The sequence below is a fragment of the Lepus europaeus genome, chromosome 18, assembly GCF_033115175.1.
Source record: "Lepus europaeus isolate LE1 chromosome 18, mLepTim1.pri, whole genome shotgun sequence".
In the NCBI taxonomy this organism is placed as follows: domain Eukaryota; kingdom Metazoa; phylum Chordata; class Mammalia; order Lagomorpha; family Leporidae; genus Lepus; species Lepus europaeus.
The window spans coordinates 59,437,806-59,464,061 of NC_084844.1; the positions used below are offsets into that span (position 1 = coordinate 59,437,806).

General features: G+C 56.1%; 1 protein-coding gene and 1 long non-coding RNA gene across 2 annotated transcripts; one reads left to right on the top strand and one right to left on the bottom strand.

The window, feature by feature from the left end:
• Positions 1 to 815: 815 nt before the first annotated feature.
• ADORA2B (adenosine A2b receptor) lies at positions 816 to 25,842 on the bottom strand. Its single transcript, XM_062174985.1, has 2 exons — positions 25,502 to 25,842; positions 816 to 2,179 (listed from the first exon to the last, which is right to left on the bottom strand). Exons 1-2 carry the CDS (start codon positions 25,834 to 25,836, stop codon positions 1,516 to 1,518), a joined length of 999 nt encoding a protein of 332 aa, XP_062030969.1. The 5' UTR covers positions 25,837 to 25,842; the 3' UTR covers positions 816 to 1,515.
• Positions 4,498 to 10,654, top strand: LOC133746737 (uncharacterized). The gene is made up of 4 exons (XR_009864251.1): positions 4,498 to 4,787; positions 5,612 to 5,750; positions 6,215 to 6,339; positions 10,013 to 10,654. It is a non-coding gene; the product is annotated as an uncharacterized LOC133746737 (long non-coding RNA).
• Positions 25,843 to 26,256: the final 414 nt, after the last annotated feature.

The window sequence follows — 26,256 nt, forward strand, 5'->3', positions numbered from 1 at the left end:
CGGTGCTGTGGCGTAGCGGGTAAAGCTGCCACCTGCAGTGCTGGCATCCCACGTGGGCGCTGGTTCAAGTCCCGGCTGCTCCACTTCCGCTTCAGCTCTCTGTTGTGGCCTGGGAAAGCAGTAGAAGATGGCCCAAGTCCTTGGGCCCCTGTACCCGCGTGGGAGACATGGAGGAAGCTCCTCGCTTTGGATTGGTACAGCTCCAGCGATTACAGCCATCTAGAGGGGTGAACCAGTGGACGGAAGACCTCTCTCTGCCTCTCTGTACTCTGCCTTTCAAATAAGTAAATATTTAAAAAAAAAAAAAAAAAGGAAGAAAAGACAAGGTAACATTAGAAAGAGGAGAGAGGAGATACTATTGGACCCCAAGAGAACACTGAGAGATGAACCTAGAAACAATGCAGGTTTCAGCAGAGAACCAGAACTTCTTACCAGGAAAGCTGTCCACAGCCAGGAGAGCCTCCGGGAGGGGCAGGAACTCGCCATCTCCAGTGGGGTTCCTAAGTCTGCCGTGTTCCAGCAGGGGACAAACAGGAAATAGATGGCCTTACAGCCTAGGAAGCCCCACTCGTGTCCCCAAACAGGAGGTGCTGGTGCGTCGAGGCTGAGGGAGAAGCCCGAGGCCACAGATGACACCTATCAAGACCTTCTGCTCCGTGGGGAACTTGGACTGAGCATAAATTTATTTCCTGAAGAAGCAGCTGCAGACTCAGGTGTCGAGGTAGATGCAGCTCTGTTACAAGCCAGTGCCGTACCCTAAGCTTGTTTTGTTTTTAATATTTTATTTCACTTAATATACACACACACACAGATAATTTTACTAAGTAAGATTTTCACACTGTGGGTTCCAGCAGCTTGGCCAAACTTGAACTTGGGAGAAAAGCAAATTTCACCACCTAGCCCCACCCAAGAAGAGGGAAGCCAGTAGGGGAAGGAGCCCATCGCTCCAGACTCTTCTTCTGGGGTAGTTTTCTGTATTCGGAAGAGATTAGCACTTAAAATCGCTCCCTGATGATAATTCCGCTTAAGATTTTACGAGCCTATCATTTCCCCAAATCAACACAGTGGTTTCCTGGTTGAAGAATTAAACTTTTAATTTTCCTGGTTGTCTTCCCAGGAACAGGTATACATTTTTAGTACCACCAAACTCTTCTTTTTCCATTCTCTAAGTTAAAAAACATTTGCAGTATAGGAGTTCACAGTGTTTCACAGTAAAAACAGTTTGTCATTTTCTACCACAAAGGAGGCAGATGCTTACAAATATAGAGCAATCTTTTAGACTCTCCAAGTCAATGGTATCAGCCACGACAAGAGCAGCCAAATACAAGCATAAATATTCTTGGACGTGTCCACCCTTGGAGCCCGCTAACAGCACGCTCGTCCTAGGTGGGTATGTGGAACTCCAGGAAGACACTCGTGAGGTGTGGCTGTCCCCTCCCAAGGAGATCAGCCAGTCGTGTCCCGTCCTTTTGTTTGCTGTGAGTCTGTGCCTTCTCCAAGAGGCTGGAGCCTGGGTCATAGGCCCATGCTGAGAACAGGCTGGGCTCCGCTCTGCCCATTCCCACTCTTGATATCTGTCTGGCAGAGAACATACCTGGAGATGATTTTGTGAAAAGTTTCCCGGAAGTCTCGGTTCCGGTAGGCGTACACGATGGGGTTGACGACTGAATTGGCGTGGGACAGGAGAATGGCCGTGTTCATGGCCCACTTGGGCTTATCCTTGGCCTGAGCCGGCTGAAAAAGAGTGACGCAGTTGATGGCATGGACCGGCAGCCAGCACAGGGCAAAGATCCCCACGATCATGGCCAGCGACTTGGCCGCATGGATCTCCCGCTGAAGGGTGGTCCTCGAGTGGTCCATGAGCTCGGTGCGCTGGAGCTGCCTGCAGGCCACCAGGAAGATCTTGATGTAGATGGCCAGCATGATGAGCAGCGGGGGCAGGACGCACCCAAAGAAGTTGAAATAGACCATGTAGCTCATGGGGACCACGTTTTCAAAGAGACACTTGACGAGGCAGCAGCTTTCGTTTGTGGTTCCATCCCGCTGCTCCGTGCAGTTGGCAGTGGCACTGTCCTTGCTGTTCCACCCCAGGAATGGAGTCAGTCCAATGCCAAAAGCGAGGACCCAGAGGACGGCAATGACTCCTCTGGCTCGGGTCCCAGTGACCAAACTCTTATACCTGTTGAGAAGAACATCACACGTTACGGTCGGGCTGCCGTGCAGTCAGGAGCACTCTGCCACCCAAGTGCGGGGCCCACCTCCGCTGTGGTCTCGGGGCCCTTCAGCCCCAACAGCCGTTCCCTGGCACCGTGGCCTGACCCTCACCACTGGGGATGTGTAGCAGGTGCAGGCAGCTGTGCGTGAACGAGCTCAGTGAGGTTTTCATTCCTGACTTGGTAACTCATTTCCCTTTAGTGCCGGACAACGGTCCCAATTTTAAGGCACGCAGACTGGGGGTGGGGGTGGGGGGACAAGAAACCTAAGTTAGTAAACAGTGTGGAGAGAGGTGTGCTGTGAAAGTGACCAAGCCAAGCGAGGATGGTGAGGACCGGTAGGGGTTGCGGTTTCAGAGGCCAAAGGAGGCTTCACTGATGGGGTGCACTGAGGCCCGAGGCCGTGAGCACCGGAGCCCCCGGGACAGGCAGTGCTGCTGCCTATGGCTCTGAGCAACAGTCTTTCTGGGCTCCCACAAACAGCCTAAGAGGTGTGCTGTGCACCACAGGCAGAAGCGTCCTGGGATGCCCCGCCCCCAGAGTTGGTAACAATTCAGAAACAGGAGGCCGGCGCTGTGGTGCAGGCTAAACCGCCCCTCGTGACGCTGGCATCCATACTGGAGCGCTGTCCCGGCTGCTCCGCTTCCCATCCAGCTCCCTGCTAACGCGCCTGGGAAGGCAGCAGAGGATGGCCCAAGTGCCTGGCCACCGGCCACCTACGTGGAGACCCAGGTGGAGCTCTGGGCTTCTGGCTTCAGCCTGGCCCAGCCCCAGCTGCTACAGCCATTTGGGGAGTGACTCGGCAGATGGAAGACCTCTCTCTCTCTCTCACTCTGCCTTTCAAATAAGTCTTTAAAACAAAATGGGAAATAGCAAATATTAAATTTTGTTAATAATTTTATTTATTTATTTATTTTTGACAGGCAGAGTGGACAGTGAGAGAGAGAGAGACAGAGAGAAAGGTCTTCCTTTGCCATTGGTTCACCCTCCAATGGCCGCTGCGGCTGGCGCACTGCAGCCGGCGCACCACGCTGATCCGATGGCAGGAGCCAGGTGCTTCTCCTGGTCTCCCATGGGGTGCAGGGCCCAAGAACTTGGGCCATCCTCCACTGCACTCCCAGGCCACAGCAGAGAGCTGGCCTGGAAGAGGGGCCACCGGGACAGAATCCGGTGCCCCGATCGGGACTAGAACCCGGTGTGCCGGCGCCGCAAGGCCGAGGATTAGCCTAGTGAGCCGCGGCACCGGCCAAATTTTGTTAATAATTTTAAAGCATTAAATGCTATTCGAATCCACTAGAAAATGTAAATACCCTTTTGACATTTCACTATGAACTAGTCTATATGTGGTGTAAGGCAGAGGTATAAGCTTTGCTCTTAATAACTGGTCCATAATATGTCTGCGATACATGGTATACGTGCATGTAGTCAGTGTAATATGTATTGAGTAAATGAAATTAAATCTTTCCACAGTCTCTACAAAAAAACGGGAAACATCTGATTGACGCGCCCTGGGCACCTGTCTCTGGAAAGTGCCCGTTTTCCTTTGCCTGCAAAGGCAAGCTCATGTCAGCGCGGCGCCACAGCCAGAGTCTCCCTGCTGGCCCCGGCGTTCTGAGCAGCCCACGCACACCTTTTCCTCTTCCAAGGGCCACCCGGGGGCAGAGGGGGCCACGGCCGCTCTCCGGCCCCATCCCCACACATGGCCCAGAGCCCGACAAGCTGCCTTCCCTCTCTCTGAAGGACACGGCCTCCGGCCTCTGACCTGGCCGGCACCTGGCACAGCGGGCACGGAGAGCGCGCCTCGTCCGTCACTGACGTGGTGAGCAGCTCTAGGACAGGAATATGACGCCGCGGCCGGGACAGGCAGGCAGCTGACGGCTAACCGAGGTCCTGCCCATCACTCACGGCGCCCTCTCTCCCCCCAGCCCCCAGGCGGGGTCTTCTCGGCAACGGGCTGTCAGCCGAGCGGCCTCCACAAGGGGCCTGCTGGGCTCGGCTGCTCCACGTCCTCTCGGCCAGTGAGTCCGGATTGCTTCCGAACCCTTTCCGTTTGCCTGCTCGGTCAGGAGCGTAAAGCCGCTCGTTAGGAAGTGTCATTCCTTGCCACTGCCCTGCCAGCCCGTCCCTGCAGGACAAGGAAGCCCCCAAAAGCCCAAGGCCGCGGGGCCACGGGACTTGAGGCCCAGGAGGCAGCCTACGCCAGAGCCCGGCCCTTCCTCCGCCGGCGCTGTCCACGGGGCTCAGGCAGGTCGTGGTACTTCCACTCTCTCGTGTGCCTGGCCCCGGGTGCACGTGGGAGGTGGTTCTGGCCAGTGCGGCCTCACGCGGATTCTCCTAGGGGACCCACCAGGAAGATTCCACTTGCTGAGGAAAGGAGAGAGACCCGCGGCAGGAACCCCGCCCTGTTTGCTTTTAATGCTCTCGGAGGAAGCTGTGATGCCTACCGCTGCAGCAGCCATCCTGTGACCACGAGGGACAAGACTGAAGGAAGGAGAGACCCTAGGTGCTTGATGACACCCTTGAACCACTAGCCAACTCTGGGACCACCACGGCGCCACACTGCTGTTGTAAGAGGTAATTAAACACCTGGGCTGCTTACAACTCTGTCAGGCACTCTGTTAGCTGCAGGCCGAAGCATACACACTGAGGGGTGGGCACTTCTATCTTTTCTTGAGCAACTTCTCTTACTTCACAAATGAGGAAACAGATACAAAATCTCTGAATAACAAAGTCAATACACAAACCAAAGACCAGAAGGGAATGAGCACCCACAGGCCTGAGCGCCCCGCACCGCACCACATCTTATGAAAAGATTTTTGTGTTTCAAAAGCAGTTACAGAGAGGGAGTGAGGAGACACACAGAAAGATCTTCCACCTGCTGGTTCCCTTCCCAGATGGCTACAACATCCAGGGCTGTGCCGATCCGAAGCCAGGAGCTTCTTCAGGGTCTCCACAAGGGTATCAGGGGCTTAAGCATTTGGGCCATCTACTGCTTTCCCAGGCACATTAGTAGGAAGCTGGATCAGAAGTGGAGCAGCCAGGACCCAAACCAGCACCCATATGGGTTGCCGGTGTCGCAGGCAGTGGCTTTACCCACTGAGCCACAGTGCCAGCCCAACGCTGGCTCTTGTTTTACTTGAGTGCCCTGTACAAGAGGGCTGCTGGGGGTGGCTTCCCACTGCGGTTCACAACTGCAATCCACCCACATCGGAACATCTCAAAACCACTGCGTCCTGCACTTGGGAACACCTGCTCCTAGGAACGCCCTCACTGGACTGTTCCCTGCGGGTTCCTTACTTCATTCACAGAGTTCTTCCTTCCTTGTCTTGTTTGTTTGTTTTGGTTTTTCAGATAAGTGTATTCTTTGTTACATTGATTTTTAATTTCTTTTCTCTCAGTTTTTACCAGGCTGAATGCAGTTCATAGATACAATTCTAAGAATACTCTCCCTCTCACCCGCCCTGGAGTTCTTTCTTTGCACAAGTTCTGCTGTGAGGCACTGGAAACAATCACTGGCCTCAAGGAAAACAAATACCGGTGAGTTAAGAATTGAGAAGGGTGCAGCCAGCCCAAGATGAGCAGGCTGCAGTGGTGAAGGGAAAATAGGGAGACCCCAATCCAGGAAGTGAGGGCAGGCCTCTCCCGAGCCGGCGGCAGTGAAAAGGAGGAGAGGTGCGCTGCAGGTGGCATGCAGGAAGGCTCACGGGAGTGACGGTCACCTCCCTACAGGAGCCGAAGGCCATGAAGCAGAACCTAAGGGGAGGCAGGGGCCTGGGGCCTGAAATGTCAAGGTCTCTCTCTCTCTCTGATTTATTTATTTATTTATTTGAAAGGCAGAGTTAGAGAGGAGGAAAGACAAAGATATCTTCCATCCACTGGTTCACTCCCCAAATGACCACAACAGCCAGGACTGGGCCAGGCTGAAGCCAGGAGCTTCTTCCAGGTCTCCCATGAGGGTGCAGGGGCTCAAGCACTCGGGCCATCCTCCGCTGCTTTCCCAGGTGCATTAGCAGGGAGCTGGATCTGAAGCGGAGCAGCTGGGACTAGAACTGGTGCCCATTCGGGATGCGGACCTCGGCTTTAACCTCCTGAGCCACAGCGTCGGACCCACGTGTGGTCTTTCGAGGTAAGGGTGGGGGATGCTCTACAAAGAGGAGTGGATAGAGCCAAGAGAAACAGCTGCACCCCGAGGCCCAGGGAGTAGGTGGCAGTTCCAGGCAGGGCTCAGGCGAGGCCGGATGGTGCAGGGAGTGTTCAGAGAAGAGGCTGGGATGCGGGGACTGGGTCACATCACTGCACAGCCTGGGAAGCAGCGGTGGGACTAAGGCTGGTGAGCCAGGGCAGCAGGCAGAGCACTGCTTGAGAACTATTTTCTGGGAACCGAAAAATCTGTAGCCAAGGTTGAAATATACAAATCCACGCCTCCATTCTCATCTTTATTATCCCAGCAGTATTTGAAACGTTTCATTTATTTGAGTGGCAGAATTCCCATCCACTGGCTGACTCCCAAGCTGCTTGCAACAGCTGGAGCTAGGCTTGGGCCAAAGTCAAGAGCTGGGAATTCAATCCGGGTCTCCCACATGGGTGGCAGGGATCCAACGGACTGAGCCAGCACCACTGCCTCCCAGGGGTGCACCAGCAGGAAGTGTAGTCAGGAGCCAGAGCCAAGAACTGGAACCCAGGATCGCCAGTGTGGGATGTGGGCATCTTAACTGCTAGGCTAAAAAACACTGGCTCCCTGGTACCTGCAACCATGAAGAGTAAAGACAGACTTCATGATCCATCTCTCCATCTAAAATTAAGCTCTCACCAATCTCCCCCCAGCTGCCAGTCATGCTATCCACCTTTGAACCGTGGGACCAAACACCAAGTTTTAGAAACAGATAGCACAGGGCCGGCGCCGCGGCTCACTAGGCTAATCCTCCGCCTTGCGGCGCCGGCACACCGGGTTCTAGTCCCGGTCGGGCACCGGATTCTGTCCCGGTTGCCCCTCTTCCAGGCCAGCTCTCTGCTGTGGCCAGGGAGTGCAGTGGAGGATGGCCCAAGTGCTTGGGCCCTGCACCCCATGGGAGACCAGGAGAAGCACCTGGCTCCTGCCATCGGATCAGCGTGGTGCGCCGGCTGCAGCGCGCCTACCGCGGCGGCCATTGGAGGGTGAACCAACGGCAAAAGGAAGACCTTTCTCTCTGTCTCTCTCTCACTGTCCACTCTGCCTGTCAAAAAAAAAAAAAAAAAAAAAAAAGAAAGAAACAGATAGCACAGGCTCTTCCCCAGGCTGTGCAGCGTTAGGGGAGGGAGAGAGAGATCTTCCACCCACTGGTTCACCCCCCAAATGCTCCCTGGGCAGCCCCGAGCTGTGTGCCTTCTCTCCCTCACCAGGCGAGAGTTCCTACCATTCTGCCAAAGCAGACATTTTCCTGCTTAAATAGCTATACACAGGGCTGGCGCCGTGGCTTACTTGGCTAATCCTCCGCCTTGCGGCGCCGGCACACCGGGTTCTAGTCCCGGTTGGGGCGCTGGATTCTGTCCCGGTTGCCCCTCTTCCAGGCCAGCTCTCTGCTGTGGCCTGGGAGGGCAGTGGAGGATGGCCCAGGTCCTTGGGCCCTGCACCCCGTGGGAAACCAGGAGAAGCACCTGGCTCCTGGCTTCAGATTGGCGCAGTGCGCCGGCTGCAACGTGCCGCAGGAGCGGCCACTGGGGGGTGAACCAACTTTTGGAAAAGGAAGACCTTTCTCTCTGTCTCTCTCACTGTCCATCCTGCCTGTCAAAAAAAAAAAAAAAAAAAAAGCTATACACAGGCTCTTGAGTGCTTATCTCACAAATCCCAGCTCCTCTGGTCCCCCAGCCCTGAGCCCCCCCACTGTGCAGGCGGCTGCATGGGAACTGGGACTCGGAGGAAGGGGCTGGGGGTCTGCTGCCTGTGGGGAGGGGGACCATGGAGGCAGCCAAGGGAGGCGTGTGATCACTCTACTCCGCAGGGCCAAGCTTTCCGGACCCCAAGGACAGAGCCAGGACTCACACTGGAGCTCTCGCTCCGTCGTGGCGGGGCAGTGGCTCTCCTTGGGATGCACGTGCTTGGCCCCAGGCCCACGGAGGAGACAGGGCTGCAGCAGAGGGCCGGCAGGTGTCCCTGTGCTGGGCAGGACTCCGGAAGGCTCTGGTACTTCCCTGCTCCGGCTGTGCCCCACCCTGTCCCTGAACACCTTCCCCTCCCCACACCCACCGTTGCTGCAGGCTCCACACCCGGAACACCCTGCAGTCTGCACGTGTGTGTCCCCCTCCTGAGACGCTCGGGAAGGGCACAGGTCACGCTTGCACCAGTCATTCCTCTGGTGCGGAGGGCCGCGGGAGCGGGAGGCTGTCCCCGCGCAGGGGAGTCGGTGCCAGGTGACAGAGGAGGGGATACAAAACCAGGGCAGGAACAGGCCCAGCTCTGGCAAGCCGCACAAGACAGGGTGTCCTGGGAAAACGCACGCTCAGGAAGTGGCAGTGCTCCACTGTGTGCGTGTGTGTGTGTGTGTGGAGCTGTGCTCTGATCCATCCATTCTCTTCATAAGGCGCTCATTAGCTAAGGAGATGGACAGGAAGGCAGTCACGTGGAGGGAATCAACAAGAGAAACTGTGTGCGCTGGGGTTACATAACGCAAGGGGCCGTGGCCAACGGCCGCCCAGCAAGTGCTGGCTCGGTTCCCGGGCAGGGTCTCCTCCTGCTCAAACCAGGCCACCTTCTCAGCCTCAGAAATCAACTCCCCGCTCTCAGTCCAGACTCCCACGGGCACCCATCCCGGGCGGCAACGCTCAGCCAGGGGCTGGAGGGAGCTGAGCTCCCCCTGGGAAGCAGCGGCTCCACAGCCACCTCTGAGTGGCTGCTGAGGGCGGGGACAGCAGCACCCACACGCGCCGAGTGCTAAGTCGACACATACGGACTTGTCTCTGTAGACTAAAGTGGGAGATTCTTTTTTCTTTTAAAAAATTTGTATTGTTTACTTGAGAGAGTTACAGAGAGGGAGGGAAAGAGAGAAATCTTCCATGCACTGGTTCATTCCCCGAATGGCCACAATGGCTAAGGCTAGACCAGGCCAAAGCCAGGAGCCAGGAGCTTCTTCCGGGTCTCCCATGAAGGTGCAGGGGCACAAGCACTTGGGCCATCTTCTGCTGCTTTCCCAGGTGCGTTGGCAGGGAGCTGGATCGGAAATGGAGCAGCCGGGATGCTAACAAGCACTCATATGAGATACTGGGGCACAGGCAGTGGTTCAATCCCCTACGCCACAACACTGGCCCTGGATTTTTTTCTTTACATTCTGTGCAGTTGACAAGTTTTGTTCCTCCGTATAAAGCAGTATACACATTCTTAGAAAAACCTCACGGTCCCTAAAACCTCACAGGTAACAGGAGTCACGTGAAGAAAGGGGTCAGGCAGACCACTCAACACCACAGAATTTGGTGACTACAGTGCCGGCAGTCACTGGGGGGACACTCAGTGGATATTAAAACGAACCCAAAAAGTCCAGATATCCTGGCAAAATTTTAATTTGAGGAAGGCTGACAGGTGCCACAGCAGTGCTAACAAAAGGAGACCTGAGCCGGGCGCTGTCCCCACGCTGGGCTCAGCAGCAGTGCAGGCTGCCACAGGCCGGGATGCAGCTTTCTGAGGGAGGGTGCCAGCATGGCGGGGGGTGGGGGAGACTGTCTTGGTTGTCTGTGTCCCTGAGAGTCCAGAGGGGCCCCCATTACACAGCAAACTGAGGGCTGTTCCCTTTGCTGCCGAAGACTGTAACTGTTCTACCTCCTTTGCCTAGGCAAATTCATGGATAAGCCAAAGCAACGCTGGCTGTGAACCAACACCCTTCCCCTGCCCCCATCACACGCGACCTGGTCCACAACACAGAAACACATGGAAGCAGAGCAGTCTGCCCGAAGTGCAGCACGGTGCTCCCACCGCATGCCACGGCCGCCCAGGGCACCTGTGCCATGCACCCACCACCTAACTCTATCTTTGCTGTCTCCTCCCACTGAGTGACTGGTGAGCCCTGCTATGGTGTGGACAGGAAAACTCATACCAATGTTTAAACCCCAAAGTCTAGGTGAACAGGCCATGGATTAATGCCAATGGTTGATGGGTTTAGGGTGGGTACTTGATCTAATGATGGCACCTGAGGGGGCCTGGCGGGCAGCATTTAGGTCATGGGGGCATTTAGGTTTAGGAAGGGGGCTCTCCCGAGGGGCTGGTTATTTAAGCTGAGTGTGGCCCAGCTTCTCTCTGCTTCCTGGCTCACCGTGTGGTTGCTATCCTGCACCTGCTCTTCCATGGCCAGTGGCACCACACGCCATCTAACAGGGCCATTGGTCCTGAACTGTGAACCTCCAAAATGTAAGCCGGAATAAACCTTGTCCATCTCAAGAGGCTCCTCCTCAGCCTTTTCAGTTAACATTAAGGAGAAGCTGACCAATATCACCACTCCCCAGTGGAAGACACCTGACACTGCCTGGCAAGCAGGTCTGGAAAGAAAGCCGAAATTTCTAAGACAGAGCCGAAACTCTTGGCGTGTGTGCGTGTGCGTGTACATATGTGTCAAACGTCCTCTTGCAGCTCTCACTAGACCAAGACACAGGGGCGTGAGCCTGGTCTGGGCTTCAGCTTGTAGAGCACCAGAGGCATGCTGGGTACAAGGGGGTATCTCTACCGTGAGCACTTGCCTCCCATTCAGGTTTCCCTTGGAACCAAAGCAGAAGGTTTTTAAAGTATTCATTAAAAAAAAAAGTGTTCATGAACGACAGAAAAATAAGCAGAAGATTCAAAATAGTACTCTACTAAAGAATTAGAATTAACCTATTAAGTCTCAAGTCTTCAATTCTGCCACCATCCCAACGACATAGTATTTGAGATACCATAGGCAGTTTACTTACTGCTCAATTTAAGTCTTTATAAAGCTGTCCTCTCTATATGTACATCCACATAGGACACTGGGATACAGTGCAATGATAAATAAAAACCTTCCCCCTAAGAAAACTGAAGACCCAGATGTTTTCACAAATGAATTATAACACACATTTAAGGACCAAATAAAACCATTCTGGGGGGCCGGTGTTGTGGCGTAGTAGGTTAAGCCTCTGCCTGCAGTGCTGGCATCCCATATGGGCGCCAGTTCAAGTCCGGGCTGCTCCATTTCCGATCCAGCTCTCTGCTAATGTGCTTGGGAAAGCAGTAAAAGATGGCCCAAGTGCTTAGGCCCCTGCACCCACGTGAGAGACCCGGAAGAAGCTCCTGGCTTTGGAGCAGCTCAGCTCCGGCCACTGTAGCCATTTGGGGAGTGAACCAGCAGATGGGAGACCTCTCTATGTCTCTGCCTCTCAAATAAATAAATAAATCTTAAAACAAAACCCCTCTGTACAGAGAGCAGATGCGGTCTGATTTTACTCACATGAAGCTCGGGTCCAGGAGCAGAAGAGCCTCTCCAGCACTTGTGGAAAATGTACTGCAGGCACTCTGCCCTGTCACTGCAGGTGGCCACAGTGTGGCCTGTGGGAAGGAGAGTGCCCGCTGCCCCCCAGATGACAAGCTGCGCCCCACCCAGGAGGCTGCTGGCCCCCAAGGGGTTCTCACCTGCTCCAGCAAATCCAGGCATCTGCAGATCTCGGTGGTGGACCTGGCTGGGCTTGAGTCCTGCCTGCTGCCACACGTAAAGGCAGCTGGGAGAGCCGCCATCGTCCCTCGCAGCCACCTGAGATCCAGGCAGGAGGAGCGCAGGGGGCAGAAAAGACAGACGGCAGCACTCCCCAGCAGCTGCCATGGTGAGCGGCAGGCCAGCTGGTCTGACCGTGACTCAGCCGGCAGAGGCTGAGGGGCGGGGACCAAGACCACGTCTCTCTCCGGGGCTGGTTTCTGTGGACTCTGAGTGTTCTCTTACATCAGATAGAAGCCCAAGACAGCTCCTGTATCTGAGCTCCTTCACACAGAGTAAGTGACCATGATCGAGACAGGGCCACCGCCTGAAGCCAGAGCAGAGGAGAAAAGTGCAGTGTGTCCTCTGGCCCCACGGTGCCCTCCACAGCTGGGGCTACGACGTGCTGCTCCAGGGACTCACTCCACCAGTCCAGAGGGCCAGCCTCGGTGTACACACGAGGGCAGAAGAGGCCATCTGCGGCACCTGCTGTCGGCGTGTCCCATAACCGCTGAGGCTAACTTGGACAGCTGGATGACTGCAGTGTCAGCCAGCTTGGTCCACTGTAACCACCTTTCCCTTTTTGATTAGTAGGGAGCCTGTGGTACAGACTTGGAGATCCTGTAACTATCTTACTCCTCGTCAGGCCGTCACCCGAGTTTTAGCATCACTGATGACTCGCGCCTGCATCAGTTACTACTATGATAGCTGCCCAGTGGGGATTTGCTCGACTCAGTCATTTCTTCTCAATAATTAGATGGCAGTCTATTATAAGCAAGAGTTCCTCCAACTTTTTTTTTTTTTTGTAAGATTTATTTATTTGAAAGGCAGAGTTAGGGAGGGAGAAGAAAGGGTAGAGAGAGACAGAGAGAGATATCTTCCATCCACTGGCTCACTCCCCAAATGGCTGCAACAGGGGAGCTGGGCTGATCTGAAGCCAGGAATCAGGAGCTTCTTCTGGGTCTCCCACATTCATGCAGGGGCCCCAAGTATTTGGGCCATCCTCTGCTGCTTCCCCAGACACATGAGCAGGGAGCTGGGTAGGAACAAACCCATTATTAAAAAAAAAAAAAAAAAAAAAATTCTCCTAGGGGCCAGTATTGTGGCATAGCAGATAAAGCCACTGCTTGTGACACTGGCATCCCATATGGACAATGGTTCATGTCCTGGCTGCTCCACTTCAGATCCAGCTCCCTGCTAATGGCCTGGGAAAAGCAGCAGAAGATGGCCCAAGTGTTTAGGTCCCTGCTACCTGCGTGGGAGACCTGGATGGAACTCCTGGCTCTGGCTTGGCTCAGCCCAGTTCCTGGAATATCTTTCTCTGTCTCTCTCTCTTTCAGTAATAAATAATCTTAAAAAAATTGTTTTAAATCTCCTAAATACAAGTTTACTGCTAGGACCCAGAAGGAATGATACGCCAGTAGCAATGGGCAAAGCTATCCCATTCTTGATTTCTGACTGTCCTTCACCACTGAACAAACTAAAGGTGGAAAACACGAGGTGACCCAACCCAACCGTTCTGTGCCAGAAAATAAGAAAATGCTCAAAAATTCACACGAACGCTCAACCAGAAGGGAACTTGCATCGGCCAAACGCAGGCATCAAAATGAGTAACAGGAATGGATCACGACTGCGAAGGAAAGTAAAATCCATAAGCCGACGCCGGCGTGTCAACAAGCGGTTTAAAGGAGGGCGAAGGCGAAGTTCTTCACAGAAACGTGCACACGGATAAAGGCAGGAGCAGGAGGAGAAAAAAGCGAGACTACCATTTCACAACCACCATCGCAGGAACCAGTTCAGGCAAGATTTGTCCAAGGGGAAAACACACCTCCCTTTCCTATGAAGAGCCTGGAAGACACCGCCTCACCACGTGGCCAAGTACACAGCACCCACCAGGGGGCACGCTGACCCCGGGTGCCCCCTGAGCAGGACACAACACCACTCCTGGAGACAGCGCTGCTGCCACACACGGCCAGGCTCAGAGCAGCCACAGGGAAGCAAGCAAACCCAACCAGACGGACAACTGCAAAACAACCTGGACTGCCCCAAAACGTCAGTGTCTTGAAAGACCAAAAATAAACCACACATGCAAAAAAACTAAGAACCTGCTTCCGCTTACAGGAAATTAAGAGAATTTGCTCAATGCAAGCATGGCTTTTACTGGGACCTGATTAAAACTATAGGGAACGTAACTGGGATAACCGGGGACCTGTGACTGTAGACAGCAGTGTCTGTGAACATCCTGACTGTTGGCGTTGGCATACACACCACCGTCCCACTTCAGAGTTCCCAGCTGCTCTGCTTCTGATCCAGCCCTGCTAATGTGCCTGGGAGGGAGCAGAGGGTGGCCAAGTGCTTGGGCCCCTGCCACCCAAGTGGAGACCAGGATGGAGCTCCAGGCTCCTGGCTTTGGCCTGGCCCAGGCCAGCTGTTGCAGCAATCTGGGGAGTAAATCAGGAGACTGAAGAGTTCTCTCCTTGTCTCTTCCTGTCACCGTGACTTTCAAGTAAATCTTAAAAAACAGAAACCCCTGAATGTGCTAGTTATGCTTGGATGTACCTGTGTTTGAGACAAACAAAGCAAATATAGCAAAATATTGTGTGAATCCACGTGCAAGGTAGATGGGAATTCACCGCACTCATCTTGCAACTTAAAGGCTGTGAAAAAGCACACTGCTTCAGAGTGACTCATTTTTGAAACCCCAGACTGCCTTCACCCAGCCACGCGGATATAAATCTATGTGTGCAGTAGTGTGTGTGTGTCCACGAGCACACACTCACACACACTGCACTCATTCTGTAACTGGTTTAAAACCCTGCGCAGTTAAAAAGCTCGGTCACTGATGCTTCTCCAAATGCTGAGCCTGGGAGACACTTCCTGCTCTGTGACACGGCCGGCCACGCCCCGTGGAAATCCCTCTCTGGTTTCTGTGGTGCCAGTCTAGTTTCTCTCCTACGCCAGCTCTGAGTGTGCCCAGCGGAGCTCAGGCGTCCGTGTCGGAGCTGACCGCCCTGCCCACACCAGCACACACACAGATGCATGCGTGCCCAAGTGGACACATGCTCACATGTGCGTGCTGCCGACTCCTAAATGTGTCGCAGGCCAGTGGTGGGACAGAATCCAGGGGATACGAGGGAACAACAGCTGTGAACCCTGCTCCTGACAGAGGAGGAGTGGGAGACCTTAAACAGGTCACAAGTAATGAAGAAAACAGCTGCTGGCACGCAGAGACCCACGCAGGAAGCTGGGTGCCCTCCGGAGGACACGTCAGTGTCCCGAGCACGGTACAAATGAGTAAGAGTCAGCAGATGAAGAGATGGGGAGGCGGGCACTCCCGCTGCGGAGCGGCCTCAGAGATCCTCCCGGACTAGCGCAGAGAAGCAAACGAGAGGGAGTGGCAGGAGGGGTCAGAGGCCAAGGGGCAGGGGCCCTCATCCCCAGGTGCTGGGAGCACGGGGTAATGGGAGGTGCGTGGTCAGGCTCATTTTAGAAAGATGGCAAGTGTGGCTGGCACCATGGCTCAACAGGCTAATCCTCTGACCTGCGGCGCCGGCACACCGGGTTCTAGTCCCGCTCGGGGTGCCGGATTCTGTCCCGGTTGCCCCCCTTCCAGTCCAGCTCTCTGCTGTGGCCAGGGAGGGCAGTGGAGCATGCCCCAAGTGCTTGGGCCCTGCACCCCACGGGAGACCAGGAGAAGCACCTGGCTCCTGGCTTCAGATCAGCGCGGTGCGCCGGCCACAGCGCACCAGCCGCGGCAGCCATTGGAGGGTGAACCAACGGCAAAGGAAGACCTTTCTCTCTGTCTCTCTCTTTCACTGTCCACTCTGCCTAAAAAAAAAAAAAAAAAAAAATGACAAGTGCGGCGGGCATTGCTGGGCACTGAGCTAAGGCACCACCTGCAGCGCCTGCATCCCACATGAGCACCGATTCCAGTCCCAGTAGCTCCGCTTCCGATCCAGTTCCCTACTAATGCACCTGGGAAGCAGCGGAAGATGGCCCAAGTCCTTGGGACCCTGCCTCTCATGGGGGACACTCAGATGGAGTCCCAGGCTCCTGGCTTTGGCCTGGACCAGCCCCAGTTGTTTCACACCTGGGGAGTGAACCAGGGGATGGAAGATTTCTCTCCCTTCCCCTCCCCACCCCGCAACAACGCTATCACTCTGCCTTTCAAATAAATAAATAAATCTGTAAGAAAGAAAGAGGGCAGTTATGTGAGGAGTAGGCTACGAGGGCAACTGTGGATGCAGAGAGCTCAAGAGGCAAGACTGGCTTCCTGGTGCTGGGTGGGGGCCAAGACAGAGGGGCTGGGTCCACAGCCAGGTGGAAGCACTGACCCCAACTCCCCAAGACTCAAGCACCTGCTTGAACATGCAGGACCTTAAACACAATCCAGACTACAGCTGGTGCCAAAGGCCCCTTTCTTCAGGTGGCACGGCCAGCTGTCTCCAGATGCAGGAGCCACCTGGACTCCCCCTCTCCCTCACCCAGCATCCACCCGAGTCACCAAGTCCTCCTGTATTGACCCCTGCCATCTCAGTCTCGGAGCCAGAAGCACCTCTCTCAGAAAGTGCTATCCACCGGCCCCGCTGGCTGCTCACCCGGGCCGATGGACAGAGGCAGATCTCATGCCCGTCGGTCCCTGCTCTGCCTGGCCCTGGCCAGCTGCATGTCAAGGTCTGGTTGACTGACTGCTTCTACTAACCTCTGGGACTCCTGCCCTGGTCCCCTGGGTGCCTACATGGCTTTACTGGTGGTCCCTCTGCTCCAGACCCTGCCTGATCTCTTCGCTGATACCAAACATCAACCTCTGGGTCATATTACACCCATCTCCCAGGACCCCCAGACTCTGCCTCCCCCTCCACAGCCTCTGCCCTGCTCTGGATGACAACCAGCTACCCCAGACCATTTCGTCCTCTCCAAGCCCTCCTGCCAGCTGTCCACCACAGACACCAGCCTGTGGCAGGTGTTTGGTACAATGGTTAAGATGCTGCCCAAGATGCCCACATACCACAGCATCTGGTACAAGTCCCAGCCACTCCACTTCTTGCCAATGTACATCCTGGGAGGCAGCTGGTGATGGCTAAGTACTTGGGTCCTTACGACTCACATGGGAGACCTGGCTGCAGTTCTGCCTTCCTGGCTTTGGCCTGGTCCAGCCCTGGGGGTTATGGGCATTTGGGGAGTAAACCACTGATGAAAGAGCACGCGCACTCTCTCTCTCCCCGCTCTCCCGTCTTCTCCCTCCCCCTAAACAGATAAAAATAAATAATTAAAAAACTGCTGAGAAAGCTGCATGACCAGCATGAGAGGGGAAGGCATGTCTCCTCCGTATCTCCGAAGGAAACGTGTAATCTAGACACGAAGCAGACTAAGCTGTGGCGAATCCTTTAGCAACGGATAGCCGCTAAAAACAGACTCCACCTGACTTGGACATCAGAACCCTCTCCTTGAGCAGCCTGGGAGCGGGGTGGGGAGAGGGAGGCCCTTCCTGCCCCCCAACCCCAAGCACTCTGCTCCCTCTGAAGTCAACACTCATACAATGCAGTCCAGAAACTTTCGGTACAGCTACAGAGCGAATATAAATGGCATAAACCCTGACAACATAAAAGAAACAGCAGAGTATGAATGTGCCCAACACACCCTTTATGTAGACAACGACATAAGAACAACGGTTGCCTCTCACAGGTGAACTGGGAACCCAGAGATCAGAGACAGGCGATTTCCTGCCCTTACATACATGGCTTCAATTTCTTTACAACTGGGTGAATTAACCTTTTTTTGTTTTACTTACTTATTTCCATTTTATCTGAAGGTCAGATAGAGAGATGAGAATTTTTTCCACCTACTAATTCACTCTCTGAAGGCCTAAAGAAATAGGGCTGGGCCAGGCTGAAGACAAGAGCTAGGAACTCAGTGCAGTATCCCAGCTGGGTGGCAGGAACCCAGCTACGGCATCATCCCCTGCTGCCTCCCAGGGTGCACGTGAGCAGGGGAGCCAGAACCTGAACCAGACACCCCACCAATATGGGATGCAGGTATCCCAAGTAGCTTTTTTTTTTTTTTAAATTTATTTGACAGGTAGAGTTATAGACAGAGAGAGAGAGAGAGAGAGAGAGAAAGCCTTCCGTTGGTTCACTCCCCAAATGGCCGCTATGGCTGGCGCTGTGCCAAACCGAAACCAGGAGCCAGGTGCTTCCTCCTGGTCTCCCATGCGGGTGCAGGGCCCAAGCACTTGGGCCATCCTCCACTGCCCTCCCGGGCCACAGCAGAGCGCCGGCCTGGAAAAAGAGCAACCGGGACTAGAACCCGGTGCCCATATGGAATGCCTGCGCCGCAGGCGGAGGATTAACCAAGTGAGCCACAGCACCGGCCACAAGTAGCATTTTTAAAGACTTATTTATTTTATTTGAAATGCAGAGTTAGAGGCAGAGGCAGAGAGAGAGAGAGATCTTCCATCTGCTGGTTCACTCCCCAGACAGCTGCAATGGCTGGAGCTGCACCAATCCAAAGCCAGGAGCTTCTTCCAAGTCTCCCACATGGGTGCAGGGGCCCAAGGTACAGGCAGTGCTTTACCCGCTATGCCCCAGCATTGGCCCCCCAAGTAGTGTCTTAATTGTGGCACCAAATGCCCACCCCATGAATCACCTCTTTGAAAGCAAGATCTCTATTAGGTAGGCTGCATGCCAAGAGTCACAGTATAGTTGATAGAAACCAGAAGTAAGGACTGGCATTGTGGAATAGGCTGTTGCCTGGGATGCCAGCATCCCAGCTGAGTGCCAGTTCAAGTCCTGGCTGTTCCACTTCCACTCTGCCTTTCAAACAAGTAAATAATTTTATAAAAAACAGAAAGCAGGGCTGGTGCTGTGGAGTAGTAGGTTAATCCTCTGCCTGCAGTGTTGGCATTCCATATGGGCACCGGTTCTAGCCCAGGCTACTCCACTTCTGATCCAGCTCTCTGCTATGGCCTGGGAAAGCAGTGGAAGATGGTCCAAGTGCTTGGGCCCCTGCACCCACATGGGAGATCAGGAGGAAGCTCCTGGCTCCAGATCAGCCCAGCTCTGGCTGTTGCAGCCACTTGGTGAGCAAATCAGTGGATGGAAGACCTTTCTGTCTCTCCCCCTCTCTCTGCCTGTAACTCTGCCACTGAAATAAGTAAATAAAATCTTAGAGAGAGAGAGAGGGATAGAGAGAGAGAGAGAGAAACCAAATGTACAGACCTGGGAAAGATGGTAGGGCCTCACATTTCCCCATTTTTCCTGACAGTTAACAGATACTTTCCACAACCGATGGAATCACTAATGCACACTGAAATACTCATGGGAAAAATCAAACCGTGATACAAGCAGGAAGGAGCTGGATCGGGGGAAGGCATGGTAAGCCCCTGCCACTCACAGCAGGCAGGCAGATGGTGGCGCAAAGCCAGGGTCCGAGTTGGGTGCAACAGGGCATGGTGGGGATTGCCCCGGCATAAGACCGGTGAGGGGCCGGGGTTCACTTCCCCTTCTGCACCCTTCGGTGATTTCTATGCCTCCTGGCTGCTTTCTAACTCAGGAAAACATGGAACACCTCCACAGATTCACCAGAGCCTTCAGGACAAAATCTACCCCCACCATGAGGCTTCACTCCTCCCAGGAGGACCTGCGACTCCACCCAGCCACGGCCCCCACACTCACCCTCACAGTGAGTGTGCCGAGCCCCTGCTCCCTGGCACATGTCCCACTCCCCCGCCAAAGCCAAGCATCGACCCTCTGGAACATGCGCTCCAACCCCTCCACCCTGACCGCGTGAGCAGCTGTCCTCCAGCGCCTGCGAGAGGCCGTCCAAGCACACACGCTTGCTCTCTCTCTGCCCCAAGTTCTGCTACCACCCAACTGACCAACCACGGCGTCTCCAGCCCATCACTTCAAGATCAAGGGCACATGCTGCTAATGCCCCCGGGGAGAGTACGTGAGGCTCAAGCTGAAGCTTCGAGGAGGGAGGCGGCGAGATGAGAGCCTGTGCTGTCCTGGCTGCCCTCAGTCAAGGTCTCAGGGACGTCACACCACCCACTGGGTGGCGCCTCTCTTTCCTCACCTGGCCGTGTGACCAGGTGGCCGCGGCCGTCTGTCCCATGGAATGGTTAAGGAGTCCTCGGGCAGCCACCACTGGAGGCGTCCAGCACACTGCAGGGTTGGGAGTGCCTCCCTTCAGCATCACATGTGGTTGGCAGCTCCTGTGGATGTGAGGCCCAGGACCCAGCGTAACTCTCTGAGCCTCAGTCCTCTGTGAAGTGTCTGACCCCACGGGGTCGGCCTACAGCTTAACAGAGGCGAGGCATGGAGGGCCCCTGAGGCCAGAGACCACCGTGCATCCAGAAAGGAGCACAGATTCTCTCTCAGGCCGAAATGCCATGCACCCTGGTTTCTTTGCTCGTGCCCCGGGCACTGCTCTGCTCGGGTAGCTGGTCCCTCTGGGCATGCTGAGTGGCTGTGGGCGCAGCCCAGTCTACAGAGCAGGCTCCTGCGTTCTGGGGGAGACCCTGGCACACCTATGCCATGTAAGCTCCAGGCTCCGGATCCCCACCCTTCAGGGCAATGTACCCCTGGCCCATACTTGTCAACCCCACTACATCTCCCCTGCCCAGGGGGCTCCACGTGCTCCTAATCACCAGGCAGCCAGGCCTGGCCCGATTCCACCCACGGGGCGGGGACCGGGCCAGCAGGTGCCCTCTAGGTTGGATGGCTTCAGATCTGACCAGGTTCTCAAGGACTCCAGTGACCAGAGCAGACCTCTGCTCCTGCCCAGGCACCTGCGTGCCCATCGGGGAAGCCCCACGCCTAGCAACAAGCCCCGAGCTGGGCTGAGGTTGCCGTCCAAGTTATAAAACATGGGTGGTGCCCAGGAGCAAGCTGCTGCTGGTGTTAAGGTTGTTGCTCCAGGCTGGGAGGTGCGGTCGAGAGGGCTGTGTGCCAACAACCGCCGGTCAGTGACAGAAAAGCAACACCTGGTCTGGATGACTCCCTGATGGGGGTGACAGGGTGGCTCCCAACCTGTGCATGGCTGCGGAAGCCACACACCAAGCACCTGCTACCTGCTACTTGCCTGGCAGCCCCAGGACATCTCTGAGCCCCTCTCTGCCCTGTCCTCCCTCAGGGCTGTGAGAAATCCTCTCAGAAGATGGTTTTCCTTTCATTTACTCACTTAAAACTCACTGGGGGCCGGCACGGTTGCATAGTGGGTAAAGCTGCCGCCTGCACTGCTGGCATCCCATATGGGTGCTGGTTCGAGTCCCGGCTGCTCCACTTCCCATCCAGCTCTCTGCTGTGGCCTGGGAAAGCAGTGGGAGATGGCCCAAGTCCTTGGACCCCTGTACCCGTGTGGGAGACCTAGAGGAAGCTCCTGGCTCCTGGCTTCGGATCAGCTCAGCTCTGGACATTGCAGCCAATTGGGGAGTAAACCAGTGGATGGAGGTCCTCTCTCTCTCTCTCTCTCTCTACCTCTCCTTCTCTCTCTGTGTAACTCTTTCAAATAAATAAATAAATCTTAAAAAAAAAAAAAAAACACCTCACTGGACCAGCTTTTCTCCTGCCATCATCCACCAGACAGCTCAGAGCTGCACAATGGATCTGCCCTCTCAGATCCTCCCTTCCCACACACATCCTTTTCCACACTGTCCCCCCATGTCCTCCTGCCCCTACTGTCACTCCTGTCTTCATCCACAGCATGGCTGCCTACCCCAAGCCAGGCATCAGGCTGCATGTTGGGTCCTGCAAAAGAACACCAGGCCCAAGCTGGCACCATGGCACAGCGGGTTAAGCCACCACTTGCGATGCCGGCATCCCGTAAGTGTGCAAGACCCAGCTGCTCCACTTCTGATCCGGCTCCCTGCTAATGTACCAGGGAAAGCTGTGGAAGGTGACCCAAGTGCCTGGACCTCTGCCAGGTCTCCACATGGGAGACATGGATGGAGTTCCCGGCTCTGGCTTCACCATTTGGAGGTGTGAATCAATGGATGGGAGCTCCCCCCCCCCCCAACTGCCTTTCAATTAAATGCATAAATCTTAATTTTTTTTAAATTTAAAAATGCAGCAAGTTGGTCTCCCATGCTCTGGAGGCCGCCCTCCCTCCAGGGCTCTGGGGTAGAATCCCTGCCATGCCCCTTCTGGGTTCTGGTGGCTCCAGGCAGCCATGGCTGTGGCCACAGCACTCGTCTCTGCCTGTCTTCACACAGCCTTCTCCACAGTCCACAAGGCTGCGCCTGCATGCAGGGGCCACCCAGACGATCCAGAGACGCTCCTCCCCTTGGGATCCATACGCTATGGACACACACATATGCCATGTAAATGTGTATTCACAGGTTCTGAGGATTCAAAACCAGACCTATCATTTTGAGGGCCACCATTCAGCCCACTACAATGGGAAAGATCTGGAAGAGGAAGATGAACAGTGACACAAGGTGGAACTCCAGGAGGGGAGTCCTTAGGAGGCTGAGGGTTGTAGGGGTCCAGAACTAAACATTTTCCTTCCTAGCTTTCTTCTACGCAACATTAAAGGTATAGGGATCACCACTCAATTAAAGACAAGGTTTCACAGAAACACGCAGAGCTCCTTGCCCACTGCCACCCTGAGCAGAGGCCGCGAGATCACTGAAGGCACACAGCCTTGCTCGGAAGTCTCTAAGACCCACCTCCCAGATGGGACAAGAGGCCACAGAGGGAACGTGGCCGAGGGCGCGGGGGTGCCGGGTCGAGGTCTGCAGACACGCCCCTCCTTTCGTTGACCCAGCCAGACGCATGCTCCCTGCACAACCTCCTCCTGCTCCGTGGAGAAGCAGCCAGTTTCAGTAGCACAGCGTCAGGGAAGCTGAGCCAGGGCATAGGGCAAGACGGAACGAGTCAGCGGCCCCCAGCTCAGCTGTGAGTGTGGCACTTGGGAGGCATGGTTAGACTGGGGAGGGGAGTGCTCCAGTCCGAACCGGTGTGAGGGTAAACACCTCCCACGGCCCAGGAGCCGATGCCCTGACCCCAGGTACACCCCATCACCACCACTCCTAGTCACAGCCTTGGAACTGGACCCTCTGTCAGTGCCAATGTCAGGAACCACCTGTGCATGTGAACTGGAGCAATCGGGCTGTGTGTGTGTGGACACCCCATCACCCTGCTAGGAGCAGAGATCCATCTTGTCCAAGCCAGGTCCATGGTGTCATTTTTGTGCCCAGCATCACCCAAGGGCTCCCTTTTCCTTCCTTCATGTTAGCAGACGCCTTGGCAACTGGGTGGCAGGAGGGAGCTGCGGCCTTGAGCCTCGCACTGGGAGCCTTGGGGCACAGGGGCCGCCTGAGCTAGTGAATAGGGCTACGGCGAAAAGTGGGCCTATGCCTGCCACCCTCACTCCCTGAGCCTCGCCCTCCTCAAGGCTTCGCTTTGGTGGGGGGTGGAGATGGCTCCTCCCAAACAGGCCCTTCAGACTCTGCTCCCACCTGGAGATCCATGACCTAGGGGGGACGGGAGGTTCATGGCAAAGTCACGCTTGGGGCGCCCTGCACCACACAGAAGGGCTCAAGCCCCCTGACTCCATGGGGTTCCCAAACTTTAGTGACCCCAAATCCCTGGTTAGAGACACCAGCACGGCGGATCCCCTGCGTTTCTTCTCACTCAGCTCATGGGACACTTGCCCTATTAGCAGAAGGGCAGAAACAGCTGGGGGCAGGAGGCTCACCCAGGCTCCGCCCAGGAGGGCACCTCCCCAGCCCACCGGGGTGGGCGCCGCACCACAGACAGGTCTGTCACTCCTACCTTCAGAGAGGTGAGGGCTGCCTGCACACACCTCTTCCAGACCTCTCAGCTAGGGGAGGGCCTCCGGCCACCCAATGGGCATTCTTCCCTCCCTGCACCTACCTCTGGCCTTCCAGCCCTTAGCAAACACAAAAGAGACGCCAGGGGCCTGTGATTCACCTCTTTCCTCACAGCCACACCCATTTTCCTGAAGATCCCACCCAGCACAGACCAGGGCAAGAACTAACAGCTTTAAATATTTACAGTACTTCCTGCTGCATATAGCAGGAGAGTCTTCCAGTAACTCCCAGGAGAGCTGGAAGTGTCTCTGGGTCTCTGCCAGGTCAAGCTCCAGGGGTTTCCACTAGCTGGGCAACTTACCCTGGGGGCATGTGATTGCCAAATGACCACCAAGGAACCCCGGAGATCCACGTGTGGGAGAGAGCAGAGGTGCATGCTACGCGGCCCCACCCTTGGAAATCCCTGGGTTCTCAGCACACCTCACAGGTTACCTGACGAGTCCTGGTGGTCAGATGCCAAAGGCAGCCCAGACATCCCCGCCAGGCCTGCAGCCTGGCCAAGTAGGAGGTTCCTGTTTTCACTGGGATCCAGCTCCCAGGCTGGTGGGAGCATTCTGCTCAGTTCCCACAAGCACATTCCCCTCACCGCAGGTGGGTGCTTTTCCCCAGCTCCCAAACACTAGCACCAGACACAGCCCGGCCAACACAGCGCGGGTGGGTGCACGGCGCATGCTGCCAGCTCTGACACTCCGGAGGTGCAGGGTGCAGGTGCGGTGTTGAGCAAGACCCATCTTCCTAACGCTGCGGCTCCCTCAGCTGGAACATGCAGGTAGCAGCACCTGCCCTGGGGGTTACTGCCAGGATCAAAAGAGCCCGTGCATTTACCATAAACTGTCTGCCACACGTCTGGCACTCAGTCAATGCCCTGCCCTTCCCTCCGGCTGCTAGGAATTCAATTCGCTTCCTTGTCTCAGCTCCGAATCCAAGCTCACCTGTGAAATGCCAAAACCCAGGCACCAAAGACAGGATGCTTTCAACTAACCCTCACCTCTGACTCACCAGCAAGGCTGAGGGCTGGCTCCACCCCCCACCCTCACCCTAATACTACCGTTTCTCGGTGTGGGGAAAGAGTGGATGGGTAAGTTCCCCAGAGTTTTCCTAAATCCTGGTGGCGCTTCTCAGCCCTCTGGGACAGAACAGCAGGGGGTAAACAAGGTCACACAACAGCACGTTAACCCTCAGGCCTGGGAGACGGGCGAACCTGGAGCGCTGTGACTCTTTTTTAAAGCATATGGAGGTGATCTGAGTCACCGCTAAGCGTGCAGGCATGTTCCTGGGTCGGCCTGGCCGTCTCCTTTGCAGCGGGCACATTCCCAAGCTGGGTCGCCAGGGGTATCCACTCTACAGGACGGATTCCCGCTGTCAGAAGCTGCCTTGCCCGAAGCCTGCCCGCCTCCCGGACCCCCAGCCCTCGGCCGCACTACGCGACTCTCCGGGGCCGGCCGCAGCGTGCGAAGGCTGGGAGGAAACAGCCTTCGCCGCAGGGGCGCAGATGTCGTGGCTAAACTTTCCGCGCCCGGGGATGCCTGCCTGCGCATGGGCGCCGCACTCCCTGGGACCCCGGAGCTCCCCTCGCAGAACCTCTTAGAGGGACGCGCGCACGAGGGGCGCCCGGGGTGGGGCACTGCAGCCACCAGGGTTCTGCTCCGGGTCACCGACAGGGTCTGGGCAGCGCGCGCACGTGTCTGGAGTGGCGGCGTCATCCAGGCCGGGAACCACAGCTCCCAGGGCCATCGGGCAAGAACGTGGGCCAGGAGAGGGGCCTCAGGGTCGCGGGACGCCGCGCGCCTCACCTGAGCGGGACAAGGATGGCCAGGTACCTGTCGACGGCCACGGCCAGGAGGCTGAAGATGGAGCTCTGAGTGAGCACGAGCACGAAGCAGGCGAGGAAGAGGCAGCTGTGGAAGTCCGTGCAGAAGCCCAGGCTGATGGTGATGGCAAAGGGGATGGCGAACAGCCCCACGGCCACGTCCGCCGCTGCCAGGGACACCAGGAAGTAGTTGGTGGGCGTCTGCAGCGCGCTCGACGTGCCCACCGCGGCGCACACCAGCACATTGCCCGCAACCGACAGCGCGGCGATAGCCAGTTCCAGCGCCACGTACAGCGCGTCCTGCGTCTCCAGCTGCATGGCCGGAGCGCCCGGACCTCGGGCGTCGCCTACCGGGGCCGGGCCGGGCGCGGGACAGCCGCGTGGGCCCCGCCGGGCATGGCCGGAGAGCCCGCACCGCGCCTCCTCCAACAGCGTCTGAGCGGCGGGGCTCGTGCGCTCGCGGCCGGGTCCCGCGGCGGGGCGGGGGGGCGGGGGCGGAGGTGGGCGGGGCCGTAGGAGACGGGCGCCCATTGGCCGGTGCGCCCGCCCATCTCGGACTCGCGGGCGAAACGCAGCTCCTTCGCAGGAGCCGGAGTCCACACCCGCACGTGACAACCCTTCGTTTTGGCTGCGGGCGGCGTCCTTGTGGCGAAAGTAAGCTAGAAGAGTCCCCAACTTTTCCTCCAGTTGGAATTTAACGGGGCTGTCCTAGTGGTCGCACGCCTGGACGACCTGAGG

Excerpts from the sequence above, each read along its gene's own strand:
- ADORA2B (XM_062174985.1), bottom strand. The coding sequence starts at position 25,836 with ATGCAGCTGGAGACGCAGGACGCGCTGTACGTGGCGCTGGAACTGGCT. Across the intron at positions 2,180-25,501 it reads GCCATCCTTGTCCCGCTCAG|GTATAAGAGTTTGGTCACTG; the intron begins GTGAGGCGCGCG and ends TCTTCTCAACAG.